At 27.0% G+C, this 20984-nt stretch overlaps 2 protein-coding genes across 2 annotated transcripts in view; one reads left to right on the forward strand and one right to left on the reverse strand.

Moving 5' to 3' along the window:
* The window catches only part of LOC114123845 (heparan sulfate glucosamine 3-O-sulfotransferase 5-like), a 39772-nt gene that overhangs the window by 14079 nt on the left and 4709 nt on the right, over nucleotides 1-20984 (reverse strand). Inside the window, exons 2-3 of the mRNA XM_050204717.1 lie at nucleotides 19940-20184; nucleotides 7869-8084 (exon numbers count right to left, since the gene is read on the reverse strand). Coding sequence (XP_050060674.1) covers nucleotides 7869-8084; nucleotides 19940-20170 — 447 coding nt within the window. The 5' untranslated portion in view covers nucleotides 20171-20184. The remainder of the gene's footprint in view (nucleotides 1-7868; nucleotides 8085-19939; nucleotides 20185-20984) is intronic.
* Nucleotides 6596-20984, forward strand: part of LOC114123846 (adenylate cyclase type 2) — a 237478-nt gene continuing 223089 nt past the window's right edge. The window contains exon 1 of the mRNA XM_050204703.1: nucleotides 6596-6599. The gene's annotated coding sequence lies outside the window, so the exon portion shown is untranslated. The remainder of the gene's footprint in view (nucleotides 6600-20984) is intronic.

The raw sequence follows: 20984 nt of genomic DNA on the forward strand, positions 1-20984 counted from the left end.
TTAGGTCAGGACATAACTAAAATAAACCTACGCCACTTCAATTATTTATGTACATAATATGTATTATATTTTATGTTTACATAATATTTCTTTGAAGTAAATGGAGTGTCAACATGCATTAACGTTATTCAGTAATATAATGTTGAAAAGTAAATTGTGTATAATTTTCGCATACAGTTTCATATGCATATTATACATCGATAGTACTCAATATATAATACGTTCGCATATATAGAGTTATGTTTTTGTTGTGTATATAGTTTTAATGACAATAACAAACAAGGTGAACGCGTACACTATTTCGGTCAGGAGGAGCTCTTGTATTTCGATAAAGTCATTTTAAATATTACTCCAATGGATTTATTGATTCAAAAAATAAATTCATATTTAACCCTTCGAAGAAAACCTATTGAAAAAAAAAACTAATTTAATGCATTGCAATAGTGTTCAATAAGAAATCACGAATTTAAAAAAATAAAAATATATAAAGCGAACAAGAATTCGTCATAGGAACAGTGCACATTTTATTCAATTGTGAATACACGATAAATAAAACGTGTTAATCGCCAACCCTAACTACACAGCGATGTCGACACACTTTCTGGACATAATTAGCGCATAATAACACAAGCGGAAATCATTCGGTACCTAATTTTACGCACGGAGGCGTATAAATAATCGAACGTCGGCATGCAGGGAGCTTTGCCACAACATCACGAACGCGAAACAATCACTACGTCCGACGTTTTCGAGCATTTATACAGCGCGGAGATTCGTGCCATACTAAAATTTAATAGCGCCGTTACTAGACAATAATGATCCGAATAAACTGCATTACGCGTGTTGGAATCAGAAGTGACGTCATGACAAGACCGAGTTAATGTATGGACATTAACGATAATAACATCGTACAACAGTGCGGAGACAACGTCGGGAGACGACAAAAAAATTATGGCTAGCCAAAATAAATGAAAAATTCAATTACAACTGCATGACAGTCTTCTACAACAGTCACGGGGTCAGACGACGTAGTCGTAACTAGGTCACGAGAATTCATCGGGCATTACGCCGTTATCACTTTAAACGCAATTCGCAATCAATTCATTATAATTTCAAACTTGCAATATACACAAGCAGTGAATTAAATATGGAATCTAAAACTACATTATAATATAGCCTATTTGTTAGTGATTAAAGCGGTGCGGATGGGGTTTAACCCATTTGTGTAATAATTCCCAAAACGACAAAAAAAAAAAAAAATTACCTTGTTAGATAAGCGTACTACACGTAAATCGTGTAATATTGGGACGACATTTTGTATTATTGAAAAAAAAAACTATTATTGTGAAATTGTATTGATATATAAACAATGTAAGCTGTGGCCATCATATCCCAGAGATAAAAACATTTTATTTTATTAATGGTATTCAATAACAATAAATTAAAAAGTTATACATATTTTTACATCATTAGAAATATTATATTTGATCAATATTAACTGTCATATTTTATGTTATGTATCATTGTTCAAAGTACAATAGGTAATATTTATTACTACTGATGCGAGGGTATTTAATATGAATACTATTTTTGCTTATTAAAATGTCCGCTTTGTTTAAAAATAATAATAAGCCCTCCCCAAAATCTGACTAAAATTACGCCTATAGGAATATAACGATACAATATTTTAAGTATAGGTATGTTGAATAATTGAAAATCCAAATCTATAGAGTAAAATATTAACTAGAAGTACTGTTTTTACACGAAATCTTATGAATATTTAAAAATATATATTATAAAATAGTTTAATACGATATTATAATATAATAAAAAAAACAAATAATATTTTATATATTGTTATAGATATAACTTTTGTGTGTACCTTAATATTATAATTGTAGTACTTAAATCAGAGATATAAATGTGTTGCTTTAAAAAAATGATTTTATTTGAATATAATTCAACGGTTAGTAATTAATAATACTATAATGCTCAAAAATATAATGTTTAGATAAAAACTAGTTGTATAGAATACCATATTCCGGTAAATTGTTTACGACAATTATAAAATGTATACATTATTCATTTAAATTATTTAAAATATCAATAATACACAAGGGGGCTGTAACACATTTTGCCAGATCCTCTACTCTATATTATGAATACTTAATATTTATTTATTAATTTTTGTTTTAAATAATTTGTCATATAAATTCAAAAGCTATTATATGACTTAAAATGATTATTTTGAAAATGATTTCAAGTTGTAAGGATCTTTCCATCCCCCTGGATTGACGGTTCATACATATATATACATATGCATTTAGGTTATGAATGAAACCCAAGACGGAGAGATTAATTTATTAAAATATTATGATATTCTAATTCTTTTTCCTTAGGTTTTCATATGGTTATCCTTCATAAAAATATAGTAATAGTGTTTCTTTGACGAGACTGATCACATAGTAAATTATGAATTTCATCAAAAGTACCAATGTACTCACAATGCATAGAAACTGTTAAAGTTTTTTTTCTTAAACTTATTAAGTTCTGCAAGTATAAGTATGGATGGAATAACTTTAAATGCATTATAGTGTAAATAATACGGTATTCATAAAATATATCCAATAATTTGTACTTTGAATTTCCTTGTGAACTTTCTAAAATAAATTTAACTTTAATATGAGAATCGTAGAAAATATATCGTTTTATTATAATAAAATTACTTAGGTTAATTAAAATATTAAAAACATTATATGCATTTTTTCTTTATAAAACTATATACAATAAAGAAGTTCCAAAAGGAAATGTATGCTATAATTCTTATGTATGTGTACTTGAACACGGAGATTAATTGAAATAGTATAGTTCTATGTTTTAATTGTTTAAGGTTTAACTTAATGAAAATTGTTAAAATAGAAGTATTAAATTTTTGTTTGAGTTTAAAATTGTAATTAATTTTTTTAAACGTGACATTTTTAAAATGATCAAAGACCAATAGTTTGTAATTGAATTTCAATACCACAATTCAACGTTGAATTCTGAGATATAAATATTATATACTAGAATCTATTATTCTTTTATTATTATTATTATTTATTTCTAAATTGAAGTTAATTAAATTTTTGTTTAAAAGGTTACAATATTTATACCAAAATAAGGTACACATATTATAAGTTTCGAGAATTACATTAACCTTAGAAGTTGTTCATTGAGTTAAATTAAGTTAATTTATTATCATAAAAAAAAAAAAAAAACATTAAATCTAATTGGTTAGATAAAATTAATAGAAAATCAATTTAGAGCAAAAAATAGATCTATTCATTTTTGTATAATAAATTTATATTTATTAAACTAAACGTTTAACATTTAAAAAAATACAAATACGGAGTTTTTATTTTTAGCCGACTTCTTATAAAGAAGTATTCAATTATTTTATGTTAAAATAAATGTCATTATGTAAATTCCAAAATGTTTTTCTTTTTATAAAATTTCCAGGCATTTCAAAAAAAAAAAAAACAAATTAAAGGACCTCAAAGTGGTTTCGATAAATCAAAACTTTTTATTCAGCACCTTCCATCGACAATCCACTTAAAAACATCTATTTTTAATTAAGTTTACTGTGTATTTCTCTCATAGGTAGTGGGGGGTGGTTGTAGGGTAGTGGTATATATAGTACACGGTATCTAATTAAAAATCTCCTTTCTACTATGCAGACACATTCTAAAATTATAACACGCCGACTTTTCCACGCAAGACTCCAGTAACAAATTAATGAATTAACACGTCTCTTTCTCTTTTGTCTTCTACTTGATAACAATCTCCTCACACTACTATACACTAAGTCTTGTATATCTTAAGACTATAAAATTAATCTAATTTATTATTTAGAAACGTTGCACTTATCGCGTTGACAAAAATATATTGGTACTATAATTTTATGTCAAACAAAAAATAACTAATGTTCCGTGAGTTTTCCTGATACCTAACCATAATATATTATTTGAAGTAACATTTTAAATAACTTAAATTAAGTCGAAAATATTGATGAATACTGACTAAAACGTAATGACATATTTGTATATTATTTATATATAATACCTTTTGAGTACAGCAACGAAAAAATAATCCAACGTAATACTCCATATACGTTTTTGACAGTTGTTTCTACTTCTATTTTTAATTCAAAATCCTTTTAATGCTGCACGAACCTTTTTGCTCCGATTGCTATTTTATAATTTAAAATTCAACTCAAGTAATGTAGTAAATAAATCTTTGATCCCGGTAGATGGGACCGGAGTCAGTTTATAAGCTTTTCAGTGTGACCATTTCAGAGTTTATAAAACTATTATATAATATTATATTTTATTATGAAAAACAAGTTAACGATAATCACTCACGTTGGTAAAATTGAGTCAACCACACTGGATAGTTACGTGTTAACGAGTAAATTTTAATGTCAATCAATTTAAACTCAATATAATATACACGAATATAATAATATTCATAAACTCTGAACGACGAGTTTTCAATATTATAATATTTTTTTTGTATTATATATACTTAATACAAACAGTAGAAGCGATTTGATTATAATAGATATCATATTACGTGTTATTTTATACTCGACTATATTTTATAAAGCTATAAATAAGCATTATAAATTAATAATAATTAATATAACACAATTATAAAAACACGTTAAAAAAAAGCCTATGTTAAATCTGTTATTTGGTTGTGGAGAATATTTTGGATTTTTTTTCAAATATTGTATTTGTTTCTCATACGTGACGTGAGGTCATCTTACGAATAAACCATTAAATGTTTGTCAAAATTGTTGCTATTAAACTTTCAGTACAATTATGTCGTTTTTTCATGTCAATCCGAAACAATATTTTTGTAATCGGTTACATACGTCTTTGTTGTAGAAATGTAAATGAAAAATTTATTCGTCAGTATATCGAACATTTTATTTTTTGCTTACATCGTCATCACGCTGATTTATGGTTTAAACATTTAACTAAAGTATATAATATTAAAATATTTTATAAAATTGCGTGTATAAACGCAAATTTTTAAACGAGTAAACTATTATATTTATTTAAATCGTATTTCCCATTACAGGTAAGTTGTTGTTATTATTATCGTATAAACTAGTAAGTAGTAATTATTTTAGAACTATTTAAAAAATAACACTTTATACTGCGTGTAAAGAGAAAAAAAATGTAAACATATATTGTTGAATTCATAATTTACTTACATTACAATAGAGCTGTATGATTGTATTTAAATGCATTTTTTCTTCAGTTAAATTAAAAAAAATAATAATTAACTATAAGACCAATAGAATTATTTTCAAACAAAGTAAAACACCATTTTGTATGCATAGTTGCTAAAATATAAAGATTTTATGTACCTACACTTTTTCAAATTCACTATAGCTGTATAGGTTAGGATTTTGTTTACATAACATAATCGAAAAAAATTATATTGTGAGCATATGGGACGTTGTAAATATATATATAATACATATATACCAAGAAATTTTGACTTGTTTATTCATAAATAATAAATTTGAGTTAGATTTTTAGTAAGCCGAAAAACGTATTGGAATTACAAAACAGTTTTTATTTTTTTATTATATATTTTTATAAAAGAAGTTTCATATTATAGCACTTTTCATTTTTAATAAGTAACCTTATCAATTTTGCGTTGATTTGCTTCAAATTTCTCAAACTATCTTAACAGTGTAAAAAACGACTAACTCTAATAGAAAAAAAATTATATAACTGTCAAGATTTCTGCAAAAAAATATAAATAGTTTAAAATGTTGTATTATTTTGATCAAAGCATCAAAACTTTTTTTTTATTATTTTAACGTTCAAAAAGTATAATTAGACAAGACGATTGTCCGAATCATATTTTTGTACTTGTGTTATATAGTCATGTGCTTATCGTGTGCTTATTGTAAAAATATATTATAAATATTGTAAAAAACGTCAAATTGAACGCAAACAATATTAATGTCTTAAATAAATATTTTTTTTTTTTTTGTAAAATGAATTATTGCTTACTTTGCTTTGGATGCTGCATTGGAATACAATTATTAGTATAACTGAAATTTATGTAAAAATATCTGTGTTCAATAAGAATATGAATGAAATTGAAAAATAATAATAATATATTATGTAAAAAGAGGTTATCACGAAGAAAAAAATAATGCATACATTTATCAAGAAATGATAGGTAAAATATAAAATAAAACCGTCATGATATAATTTATATTACTTGTGAATGGTTGACGTATACAAAAGTATAGTCAATAATTTAAAAAATTATAAACGATAATTTCAATGAAAAAAAAAAGAATAGCTTGTATAGTATTATTATATTTTGTATAACTTTCACTATGTATGAGTTTATGAGTATTTTTATTGGCTTTGTTAACAAATAATAATACATTTCGCATTGATTTTGTTCAGTTTTAGCGGTACATAGAAAGAATATTTTACTTATATTATATTATTTGTTGTAATAACATTAATAGTTATAAAGTAAAAACATTATGATTTTACACGAAAACTTATTTAACAGATTAAGTTGGTAATATCAACATACTATGTTATGATATTTTTCCTTTAGTAGGTAATTACATTCGCTAAATTAGTATTCTATTTATATTGTCAATTTATGACTTTGAAATATATTAAATAAATATTTTATCAATTTAACTTTATGAATGATTATTTGAATGTCATTATTTTTGTTCCATTTTTTATGAATCATAAAATGTAATATAAATATATTTATATATGTATTATGTATAAATAACAGTCACTGTCATTTACTTATTTATTATTCGTAAAATATTTATTTTTTGAATTTATAAATTGAAATTGGAAATGAAATGATTGGTTTCCAATTACACATATCTTTTTTAAACTACATAATTTGATGATAAATAAGAGTTATAGAATAATGTAATTTTGAAATTAGATATTTATATATATATATAAACAACGTTATTAATGTGTAATATATAGTAGCAAAAAGTATCGAATGAAAATTCGATAAGTAACCAGTCGGAAAACACGTATATAGTAAAAAAACCTACTTTGAACACATACCTACCTTTATTTTCTCTCGCACATACGTTTGTTTTGTTTTTATGTATAGAAATAAATGCGCATTTGTACGACGCACGATGTAACGGATCATGAATCAATCAAGATGGAAATCCAAAAAAAAAGAAGAAAAATAGGTAGGTATCGGCGGGATTGCGGTTTTATCGCAAAAATTAATTAAAATTTGGATAACGCATAGCTAGGTATATATACGTATTATATTATAATCGGATCCTCGTGCACAATCTGTGTACTCTGAGATCGCGTGCTGCAATCTCCCTTTTTTTACGTCCCTGCTTCCGCAAGTTAATACCTATCGCAAACACGCCACTTATTGTCTCGCCCTACAAGTACAACAACAATAATATTATGTATTCGCCTACACAAACTCTAAGGCTCATTTTCCGGCAGGTTATCCAATATTTGGGCGTACAGAACAATAAAAAAATAGGTATAAAATCCTTAAGAATTTCGATTATATTTATGGGATTTAGTGGTGTTTCTGGCGGGTGGGTATGACAAGAAGGGCGTATTTGTACTTTAGGAGTGAAAAAGTTATCGTTTTTGGATATGCGTGTTAGGAAATTTAAAGACCACAACATGTTCGTCTTAACCGCTTGTTTAATCTCCGTCATATGACAGTATAGATCTCACGGATCGTAACGTAATATACCAATGTAACCTGAATTTACCGCAGCCTCATCGATCAGTATTTTTGATCAATTTTTTTTTTTCGTTTTTTACCTCCGGTGTCACGAAATAGCTGGGGCTCTTTTCAATGGTGATTTGGTTGGGGAACGAGTACGGCATCCGCCTTCTGTACCAGTCCAGACCACGTTCGTAGTTGTCGTCCCGGTCGAAAAAGTGCACTTCGCCGTTGGCCTTTTGCACAGACTTGTGCAGGAACAACATCTCCAACAACGCCCGCGTGCCGCCTTTCCGCACACCGATAATGATAGCCTGTATACAACATAATAATACATAAATAAATAAATACGAATAATAATAAAAAAAAGCTTTCACGGAGAATCCAACTAATACAGAATGCAATTGCAATTTTGTACATCAGTTAAAATAAAAAACCGTTAATGTAGAACAATTATACGTTTACATGGTGTGATAATGGCCTGAAATTAACATTATTGATATTGTTCATAGGTATATCTAAGTATCATTTTCATTACTTGTATGATTCGGATTGAAATTGATAGAAAAAATGTTACGATACCTGTTTTTTCAAAATTGATTACATTTAGTTGAAACTGTCTGCGTACTCGACGTATTGTAATTATATTTAAATATATAATACACGATTAATAATTTGTATTATACATATTATAGGTAATTGACTTGAAAGTACGGGTGTGAAACAAACCTATTATTTATTTCCTAACTTTCAGTTTTTTTACTTCAATTTTGTTAAACAACGTACATACACGTACACAAACGTAATGCATTTTGATTATTTATTTATTATTACAATGAAAAAAAAAACAACTATACGATGCAAAAAACTGGAAAATACGGAATGTATTGTTAATAGTAATGTATTATAAATTTGTTGTAAAATCCCGGTGTAATGGGATGCGTTTATGATTAGAATACAATTATTTTTTTTAAATAATTTTAAAACGTAATATGTTTGTATAATATTTTGAAATTATTGTGTTGGTATAACTTATTATTTATTATTTGAGACTGTTTCAACTGTTTTAAGTAAATTTCAATATAGAAAAAAAAAAAAGTAATTATCTATTAAATTATTTGCACAAGTCTGCAATATTATTTATATTATATTATTATGTATAATTGTTGGCGTTTCGCAGTATTGCTTATCGCGCAATTTACCAAGAATCGATGGTCTATAAATAAAACCGGTATTACTGTTTTCATATTTATACGTGAAATATCATTAATTCTTTGAGACCCGTTTCGCAGAAATCATATTCCTGGGATTAGAATAGGGTGACCATAAAAATAAAATAAAAATACGGGACACTTTAGTTACTTAACTAAAAAAAAAAAAAAGGAAATTCTAATTTTAACTAAATATATTAATATAAAAACAACAAATTAAATGTATGCTGTATAATAGATTTTAAATACAAATAAAATATTAATAAGTATAATATATAATATATACACAAAAGTACAAAAAAAAATTATTTTGATGACGATGGCACGTAAATATCTTCTTTTGATGTTTTTGTATACTTTTGTGCTGAACCGATTTCATCGAGTAACCTAGTTTCTTTTAATAGAATATTATAAAACTCATTACAAGATAAGTTTTTAAAATGTGTTTTTACAATTATAATTGATTTGATAGTTTCAACCAAAAATCGATTTTTTTCATCTGTCCACAACACGTTAATGGTTGAAAAAATCCGTTCTACTGCAGCATTTGTGCCAGGAATTGCCAAAGAATATTCTACAATTTTTGATATGTTAGTTGTATCAATGTTATGAGCTTTAGTGTATTCAAATATTTCACACCACTTAACTTCTACTTTAGCTGAATTTTTTTGCCATTCATGAATTCGTGATTTAAAAATTTGTTCTACATGACTGAATTCATCAAATAAATTATCTTCATCTAATTTTATGTTAGAATTATTTTGGTTGTTTTCCATAAGAAATTTAATACATTTTTGAACATTTTCCCAAGTAGGACAGTTTATTAGTTGGACCCAACGAAATATTTTCAACTGGTCAAAGTGGCAACCCCATTTTTCTATGTAAGATAAAAAAGTATTATAAAATAGATCAGTACTTTTTTTGAATGAGTTTTCATTATACATATTATTGTTTTTTAAATCATTTAAAAGCGATAAAATATTTGTTGTAAGGAAATTTAGATTTTTTCTATTTTTTATTTTTCCAACTAAAATTTCTAATTCCTCTGCAAACTTCACAGGCTGATATTTTATCTCCTTCTATTTTAGTTACAGTATCACAGACAACCTTTAATTGGCTTTGCAAAAAATGAAACCACACTATAGACATAGGATCATTAAAAAACGATTTTAATATTGTAGGACACTTTTCCTGTTTCTCGAAATATGATTTTAAGCCCGGGTAAATATCAATAATTCTTGTTATTGCAGGTAATAAGGATAACCAACGAGTTTTTACACTTCCAAGAATATTTTTATATTCAACATTTGCATATTCACAAAACTCTTTCAAATGTTCTACTCGAACTGTATAGATATGGAAAAATTGAAAAATTTTGTTAACTATGATTTCTACATCAATAGGTAACACATCAGCACTTGATTGCATAGCGTTGTGCAAAATATGAGCAGCGCAACCTACTCCAAAAATATTCGTTTTTAAATTGTTATTTAAAATTGAAAAAACATTATTTGATCCTTTTCTCAAAACACCTCCAAAGTTAGTATTGCAATTATCTCCAGAAAATGCAACAATTTTATCTGACAACTTATGCTTTTTTAAACTTTCAATTATATAAGTTGATAAAATATTTGCTGTTTCTCCTTTTAAATTTGTTACTTCAAAAACTTTGATTTGTATTCCCGAATTTGGTTTGAAATAACGTATTAAAATTGGTACGATTTTTAGGTTCTTATGGTTAGAAGTATCTATCATAATTGTTGCAAAATTTATATTTTCTATTTCCTTACAAATTTGTTGCATGGCGAAAGGAGCTAACACATTTAAAACAATCGATTCAGCCTTAGTTCTCGCACAAGTAAATTTTTTATTATAGATTTGTTTTAAAAGAGATGATGTGCAGTCCATTGATCGAAATGAGTGATTGTGTACCACGGTATGAAATGCGAATATCCCTTCTTGTGCTGCAGTACGTCTATTTTCGTCAGTGGACCCACTCGGATCAATTTTTAAAAAAAAAGAAGTTACCTTTTCGTGTTTTGATGCAGCTGATAATGCCAGTAAATGTTTTTTTACTTTTGTAACATGTTGTGTGATGTCTGAACGTCCACCATGTTCTATAGAAAACACTGACTTACATATGGTACAAAATATTTTTCCTACTTCGTCAGCATCGTGTAAAAAAGGAAATTCTAATTTTAATTGGGGAGTAAAAACGCACCGTCTTTTGGGCATTTTGAAAAATAAATAAGGTATTATGGTACACTTAATTTTAAATAAGCTTATACTCTACACGTCACTACTTCACTACGATTACACTGTGAATGTCATCGTGAACTCGACACTCCCGTATAAATATTAATAACAAATTATATTTATAATTTAAAATTTTACATAGATATTATAAAATAAAAATAGACATTATATTTGACAACAAACTGGTTGTGGCGGATGGAATATTGTACTTATTTAGTAGACGACGTCACACATCAATATAATAATATTAATAACATTTTGTACGTTATTTATATACCATTAGTATTTATAATCGTTGGTTTAACATTGTCAATAATGATGTGACATTATTAGTTCTCTATTTTCAACCCGCAGCAATTATAATAATTTATTGTCAAGAAAAGAATCTAAAAATAATGCTGATAAGTATAGATTAGAATATGATCTATTGAATATTGTAATACAAAACTATCGTAGAATAAAAAAAAAAAAAAAATTATAAATTAACAATAAAGAGAAAAACGGGATTAATACAGGACCTACTTGAAAATACGGGACAAAATGCGTCCCGTATAACTTTTGTCGGGACAACGGGACACAAAGTGGAAAAACGGGACAATCCCGTATAATACGGGACGTATGGTCACCCTAGATTAGAACGATAATATTATAATATTTTAATCTACCTCATCAATGGTTGCTATAGTCTATATTATTATTATCGAAGTCAGTTCGTGGTAGTTACACCACAAGTGGATAATTTCATAACAACACGACGCGTGTTGGTTATATATATAATAAAATTATCATATTTTTCTGTCGTTTTCGTTTTTGAGGGGATTACCCGCGAGGCGATTCTATAACTCGCTCGTCCGCGTTTTCAAAACGTCGTGATTTATCGCTCAAAATTAAACGCGAGGTTTTATACGGGTTGCGTATTACCTGTATTCGCTCGCACACAAACGAAAAGCGTGTTCGGTAGCTTCTGATGGGGCCGTTCGGTCGCGCCGAAAATCGCGCATGTTTAATTTTCAGAGTTCAGTTGCGATTTTCAGCTACCTATAATTAAACGATATTTTATCCACTTAATTACAATGCATTTCCGGACTTGCAACGTAGTACGCGGACGTTTTTTTAAACAGCTGACGCACGCGTTCGAATCGCTTGGTACGTAAGCCTTTTAATGAATAGTATTAATCGTTACTTTATAATATTACTTCATTAATTAAAAAAAAAACAACTTAATTAATGTAAAATATAAAATGCGAGTCCAAACATGGTGGTTAACTAGAAAAAATTGTATACCTATTACGTTTTTTTCGCATAATTGGGAAAATTTTAATTTTTGTTTTACACGTTTTCACATTTTTAAAAATAACAATGCATATTATATTATATTATGTTATTAATATTTTTCGACACAATTTAGTATAAAATGTTATCTGAGATAATGACATTATATATGTATCTACATACCACCAGTGTTCATAGATATTTTTATTCGCTACATATTAAAAAAAATCTCGAATGTTTTTAACTGATCGTTATTCCAATTTTCATTACAAAAGTTGAATACTGAATGTACCTATACAATGTAAAATGTGCAATGCAATTTATTTATATTCATAATTATTAATAACTAAGCACATTTCATAGTAGTTACGTTTTTAAATCATATAATTATTTAAAAAAAATAAAAATATTTAAAATCGTGAAGAAATAGGTATAATTTATTAATATTCTGCATTATTGATGCTAAAAGATGACTATTTTTTATTGAGTAATAAAATAAAAACCCGTAGAAAAATGCAGTAGCAAAAACATTACAAATAAATTATCATTATTTTCCGATTCTTTGTTATTTTTGTTATTGATTGTATCGAGTAATTTTAAATATATAACAATACAAAAATATAAAAATATTTATGAGATAAATTAAATGTGAATTTAAGTCCACCTCCCCCTAGAAAAATCTTATCAACGCCACTGTTACATAAACATTCAATGTTCAAATGAATCGTACATCAATAAAATGTTATTTTTACTTAATATTACACCTATCTTTAAAAGTCGATATTTCTCTAGTGTATCACTAAACACGTTATAGCATCGTAATTCGTGATTTTATTATATGTTTTATACTATACTATTAGGGCTCGGATTTTAAAGCCATAGTAAGCAACTTAAAAAGCATACGATTGTTTTAAAAAAGCGCAAAAAGATGTATATTTATTTTTTAAAAAAAAAAAAACCAAAAATGAACTCAAACTAGCTATAAAAATGAATTAAAAAATTTGAAAAATGAATTTAAAAATATTATAGTAGTTATGTACAAAGTTTAAGGAGAAGATGATTCACGGGTCCCTGGCCTGATATTCAGCTCGGGGGGGACTTGATTACTTGGTTGGAACAGAACACGGCACCGATGCCGGCTGGTGGCCAGTACCTGTCAAGGACGGGTCCGTTAATAGCGCGCCGTGGCCGGCGTGTAGACAGACGCGTCGCGCACGAATCGCCGTACTTGTTGCGGCCGGTCTCGTGTTCTGTGACGGACCGGAGGGCGCCCGACAGTCTGGCGCCAGCCGAGTCAGGAACAGAACACGGCACCGACGACGCCGTCGACCGCAGATAATAATAATAATAATAATATAAAATATTAATCGTACGTCTTACGGTTTTTCGTTGCGAAAAATATTTTTTCAGTCATCACGCCGTGCCCGCGATAAAAGCTAGCTTTTAATAGCTCAAAGACCAAAAACAAATCGGTTCTTTTGGAATCGGAATGACGTGAAACGAATTTATTTATAACAATTACATTTATATTTCATATACGAAGCATACGCTATAAAATTCGATCCCTAGTTATTATCACGACACTAATAATAGTTCATTATTAATATTGTACAAAACGGTTAAAACAAAAACCATTAATTATAAACTACCATAGAGAAGTCACTAAAAAAATATAACCACGCGTTAGAAATAAGCCATGCTAAATTATTATATTAAAACGCTAAGTATATACCACCTATGATCTATATATTAATAACCAATGTATTGCATCATACGATAATACATATATTTTATCGAAACAATTTAAGTTTACTAAATATATTTATTTAGCAACGAAACCTTTTATTGTAAAACGTTTATTGTTGTACCAGACAAATACTTAAAACAATAAATATGAAAAAATCGTGTTAACACAGTATTATATAGGTACATATCATGTATTATAATATCGTGATGATATTTTATTGAGAAAACTTGAACATTAAAAATAAATTCGTTTTAGATAGTATATATAATATATATATACAAAAGTACCTTGTTTAATATTGAATTATCATGTTCAATGCATTGTAACTATTTGTTTAACATTTATTATTTTAAATATTTTGTACATTATATACACAAATAAAAAAAAATATATATATATATGTACATTTAAAAGAATATTAAATAAAAACAGTGCTGCTTGTTTGTGATGAGATTTTGTTAAACCAATGTTGTGACGGAGTGTAAAACAAAAATAATATGCAGTTATTTAAAAACGATATCGTTTGTAAAAAAAACACGAACATTTTGAAATGCATATTACTTGGGTTTGATTTGATAATATACGTGCTAGAAGACATACGAATGATGTATTTTTTATAAATAAAAATAAACAAAATTTTAGACATTTTATACGAAATAAAATTTTTTTAAAAAAAATGAAGTTTGTAACATTTATTTTTATTTGTACAAAATGAGTGAGTAGCTTTTATATATTTTATTTTAAATATTCACCAACAACTCCATTAACAAATAAAAAAGAAAAAAGTTTAGCATTTATTTTTTTCGATAATCGCATGTCATCAAAACAAAAAGTAAATATTATAAGAGTATGAAACGCAAAATAAAATTATTGTTATTTGTTAATGTGTACTAAACTTTTTTGTAGGAATAATATTATCAAGAGTTTAAGGATAGTGGAAAATAGTTAACATTAAAATATTTATTTTTAAATTCATTTATTGTTAGATAATTATAGTTTTAACAATTAATTGGTTTAATTTAGTATAATTATACATATATAAAAATAAAATAAATTAAATATTCTATGAGATTAAATAATGACTATAAAGTGACCGCGTTGTGGTGATAATTTGAGAAGTTGAAGATAAATGGTTAAGGTAAAAAATCTCGAGGTTTTTGAGAAGTTCGCAAAAGTGACAATCAAAGGAATGAGTAGAGGATATTAAGGTGTGGTCACTTGCCAGATCAGTAACGGAACAAAGATATTATGGGTTTCATACAGAGATTCAAGTTGTAAAACCCGGGTTGTAGTGTGATAGCTTGGAAAATATTTCCTTACAAATTCATAAAAATTTACATACTTTAAAAGATGTATTCCATTATTCACAATCGATGATTATAAATTGTTTTAAGTGATATTTTAATAATTTTATCAAACAAATCAAGATGTAATTTTTAAATAATAGAGATTTTATAAATCAATGTGATTATTTTATCGTACGTTATAAACATGTAGACAGGGGTATTATACCACCTATAGATAATATAAACATATTTCAATAATTCTATTGTATATTTAAGTTGTAACTAAATACTTATTTATTAAATAATAATCCTAACGGTTTATATTAAAAGCAATGTCATTCAATGTGATTTAAATAAAAATCAGAAATTAGTAAAATATAGCATTCAATTATATAATTATATAAATAATATTATGTTATTAACGGCTTTGAAGAAATATACAGTTTAAGCCTATTGTATATGTATAGTGTATACATTTTAAAATGTAACTTTTCTAGAAACAGTTTGTGCGCTATTTTTAAAAATAAATATATATTTAATATTTAGTCATGATACGTAGTTTTGTTGGTTTAATAAAGTCATATAATGGTTAAGCAAGGGTAAACAAATAAATTCTGAGCTCTGCAGTAACCATGATATACTAGATGATAGAATAACGTTGTACCACATATAATATGCATACCTATACATTAATATGATTTACGTTTATAGTGTCTTAATGGTTAACATTGACGTTAATAGCATAAATTATTTGAATGACTAGTACAATTTAGTAACGGTAATCAAAACCACGCAGAGAGATAGGAGATTTGAACTTTTAAATGTGCAAACCAAGTTTGAAAGTGCAGGTTGCTTGGCTTCTGGCAAGAGGAATAGACAATCGACGGTACTCGCAACGACGGATTATAAGTATTACATACATTATGATTTTGAAGAAGAGATGATAATTCGCGCGTAAATTGTTTCTCTTGTTTTATTACTAACCACGGGTTTTCAAATTAAATCAAATCAAAACAACTATCGATTTAATTTTAATCATGTAGGTAGTCAAACACTGACAGATATAATATTACGTATTTTTTTATCTTCGCATTAAAGTTGCAACGATGTTCGATTTTTTATAATATGCCATTTTTAGTTATTTTGTAACAAATTAAAGTTATGTCTCATTTTTCTCCAATATCAATAACGAATCGTTTTATACTACACGTAATAATGTCATATTTATTCATATCATATTGAAACAGTTCATGTTTTAAAGTTGGATACAATTATAAGACTATAATTACAAAGTTTATCGGTGTATAAAACATTGGTAAACAAAGACATTATGGTTATTAATGTTGGCGAAGTTTTTTTTTTTATTTAAACAGAGAAAAATAAGTTAGGTAGTGTAACGGCTAATATAATATATATATATAATATTTTACTTAAATATAGTAATATATACCTTCCATAAAAGATAAATTGGACAGACCATTTACTTTACTTTACATTTCATTTTTACTAATTAACAAGCAAATATTTTATTTTCTCTTATTGATAACAAGAGAAAAAAATACCAGGAACAAATTATGTCCTCAGCCAAACTTAATAGTGGAACAATTTTGAAATATTCCAAATTTACACACAATAATTGGAATAAGTGTTTTCAAAATACAACATCTAGACGTCAATGGAATAAATTTTGTCATTTGCAAGAATAACGTTTCACTGAAATGTGTAAATAAAGATTGCTCTGTTCTGGGAATGGTAAATATTTCACGTTATAAAGCCTTAACTAAAATATAAGACCTAGAATTCCAGGAACACGTGGGTCAAAATAAGAAAAATGTTTCATACATTTTTATGAACAAAATATAATAAAAATAGGATCTATGATTAAATTTATCATAATATTTTATTATTTTGTTTTCGAAAGAACTAAAGTAATATAATAGTTCCTATTAAATTTGATAAACGTATATATAAATAAATAAATAAATAATTTCCCGGTATAGGAGTTAAGAAATAAAGTATTAAGTAATAAAATATTTTTACTATTAAAAATACCAAAAAATGTAAATTATTATTATTAAATTAAATTATACATTATAAAGTATAAATAATGATATATAATAAAATGATTATTATTATGTGTGTATATTGTGTATATATATATATACCAAACCCATACAACTATTAATGATGTATTATTTGTATTTTAATCGAAATCAATTTTTATTAGAACATTTCTTATTTTTTTCTAAAATGTATACAGTAAATATTACACATGAATATTTGTACATACTTTAAAAAAACAAAATCAAGATAATATTGTAGGATAAAAGAAAATTTTTCCGATCAATAGACAATAATCAATAATTTGATTTAATATTATTTTTACTATTCAAACAAAAAATATCAATGACTACAATCGGGTGTAAAAAATTATATACTGCAATTGTAAAATATTCTTAAATGATATTATATGGTTGTCGACCATGAACGAGTTTATAGGTTTTGTGGTGTTTGGGTTCTAAACCCGGTTAAATGTTCTCCTGGTTACCCGGGTTATATATAGACTTTAAGATTCCAAACGTTTCTACTCTTTAATATAAACAGCAGCAGGTACATTATAATATATCTATATGGCGTATATATATGTAGAATAGTTTTCAGCGTGATAATTAATTTCGTTTTCGTGTTGGATGAGATTCCACTTCATTTAATACATAAACATATTATTATTATATTCTCCACACGTACCTACATCTGGAACATAATGCAGTTTGTTGGCAGGACCGGTAAAAAGTTCGCCCTCCGTGTATATCCGATTTATACGGAATGAGTTGTATTATATCATCATATATCATCTCTTATGCATATTGTACCATTTAAATAAATGCCCATACATAAACTAAAAAACATTTATATTGTATAAACGTATTTATTTTTTATCAGCTTTTATATGAAAACTCGTGAGACTGGGGATCGCAACCATAAACATAATACACCTGGAATTGCGTATAAAATATCTGCTGTACAGTTGCAGATGTCACCGTAATAGATGTATTCAATTTCAATTAAAATATGATAAACTGTTGTATAAAACGATTTTATATGATGGTGGACGGTCTGTATAATATCTAAGGCTATTTTCTTATACGTTTATATTGTTATTAGTGGTACGGTAGTTGGTTGAACTATTGACAAAAATAAATATTATAACAAAGTCGCATATAAATATAACCAAGTCTTATAAATTGACGAGTGAATGTCGTTATGATATCAGAGTACACGTGGTATATGGACAGCTTAAGGTTAAACTAAACATTTTGAAAATGTCATTGTTTATGAACGATAGAGAATAATAATATACGTAACTGTGAAAAGTTCCATTCTTCTTATGTATATCAATGAGATGATAAAATGATAAATAATTTCATATGAAAAACGATTCTGAACAAAGACAGATATCTTCTGGTGAGCTTTTGATTTTGAGTGGACTGTAATATTATGTAATATTAATTTTCTGCCAATAGAAGCCGATGATTCTAGTGGGTCCGCTCGTATACTGCGAGTGGGTTTGCACACCGTGCCCATATTTATTGTCGAGGTGGCCTCCGCGTATAGAGCTTGGTAAACCGAACGACGCCGCACTGAGATGCTCAAAGACACTGGGAAAAATCCGATGTCAAATGAAGAGACTTCGGTAAAGGCCTATCGCTGGACTTTGCAGGCAGACGGTGGTCGTCATTGGTTATAATCATTCGAAATCAATTAAATGAGAACTTTTTATTGTATTATAGTTATAACAAATTATGGGTTTATGCCATTCAATATTCATTTAAAAATATCTATTAAATATATGCACATAATATATTTTTTAAAAGGATTTGCGTGAATATAGTTCATATTAATTATTCAATGTTTAAGGGAATTAATTTGTTTATTTTATGATACCGTACGATGGTCTATTGAATACTTAATCTACAATCAAAATGTTTAAGTGATTAAATCGTATATAAAACGTGATAATAAACAAAACAATCAAACAAATTAAGAAGAATATTATGTAACATAACTTGTCAGTTAATGTAATCCATTTTTAGTTTTATTACAAAATGATAACATGTCGATAAATTCTACAAATAAACACGTATCAACCGCCGTGTATGTATTAACGTATCAACGCAGCAGTCAAACATTATTTTATACTTAAAAAAGTTCATAGCTAGTTACATTTTGAAAAATAATATATTATAATGATATTGAATAAGACGAAGAATTACTTTTACAATTACCAGGGTTCATGACATACATATATATTTTATATATATTAGATTATTGTATTATATAATAGATTATGTATTCATCGTTTTTTCGTTTTTTCGTATTTATTTTTTTTTACCCACCTGAGGCAATCGTCTGCTGGTTTTCGGAAACCTGAGTCTCCTGTACGCCCGATCGTCTTGAGTCGTTCGGGTGGAACCGGACGTGTCCTCGTCGTCGACCACTTCGTCCAAAGCCTGCAGCTGCCCGCCGTTGGGGCCTCTGTAAATGTGCAGGCCGCCCAGCAGGAACAGCACAGTCACGCACAATACCAACTGGGACCATTGGACATTCGGAACACACCATCTTCGCATTACGATTTACACATCTGCAACACACGGCCAAGTCTGATTATGCTAATAATTCACTACCGATTCGCTACTTTTAAAATGCACCAAGTTTTTGAGATAAATTGGCAAATAGTGATCCCGTGAATAATAAATTAGTGAAAATAAAAATAAATAAGACGGTACAATCCACTGATTGCATAGAAATATATTTCGATAATATAATAATGTATGGAAAACATTTTGTGACAATATATTTTAAAACCCATAATGATATCTATATTATTAATTAAAATTGTTTGAATATAATATATTTATCTTGTATAAAATATTGTTTTATGTTTATGTGACATTTTGTCATTATTTAATTATGTTCAATTCAATGCATAATTTAGCATAAAATAATAATAACCGATTGGGCTGTTGTATAAATTATGCACACAACAAAAAAATCAGAGCTATAACTGTTTAACTCGATGATATTAATTTTCACTAAAATTAAATTATTTTTTTAGCTTCTTACGTTAAACAGTTAATTTTTATTTAACTCATTATATACATACTATTTGGTGAAATAAATAATAATTTGTATAAACAATTACAAATTATCAGTAGGCACCTATATAGCATTATAGCTATATAGTCAAATAAGTTATAAAATTTAAATACCTTTAACATAAATAATCGATAAAATATTTTAATCGGATAATATAATTTCAATTGTTTATTAAACTAGTCATTTACATTAAGAAATTAATTGCACAATGAAATAGAATATTTTGTTAATCATATTAATTATAATTATTCACGAGTAATCATGGTTTTATGTATTTATCTTGTA

The sequence above is a fragment of the Aphis gossypii genome, chromosome 3 (genome assembly GCF_020184175.1).
Source record: "Aphis gossypii isolate Hap1 chromosome 3, ASM2018417v2, whole genome shotgun sequence".
Taxonomy (NCBI): domain Eukaryota; kingdom Metazoa; phylum Arthropoda; class Insecta; order Hemiptera; family Aphididae; genus Aphis; species Aphis gossypii.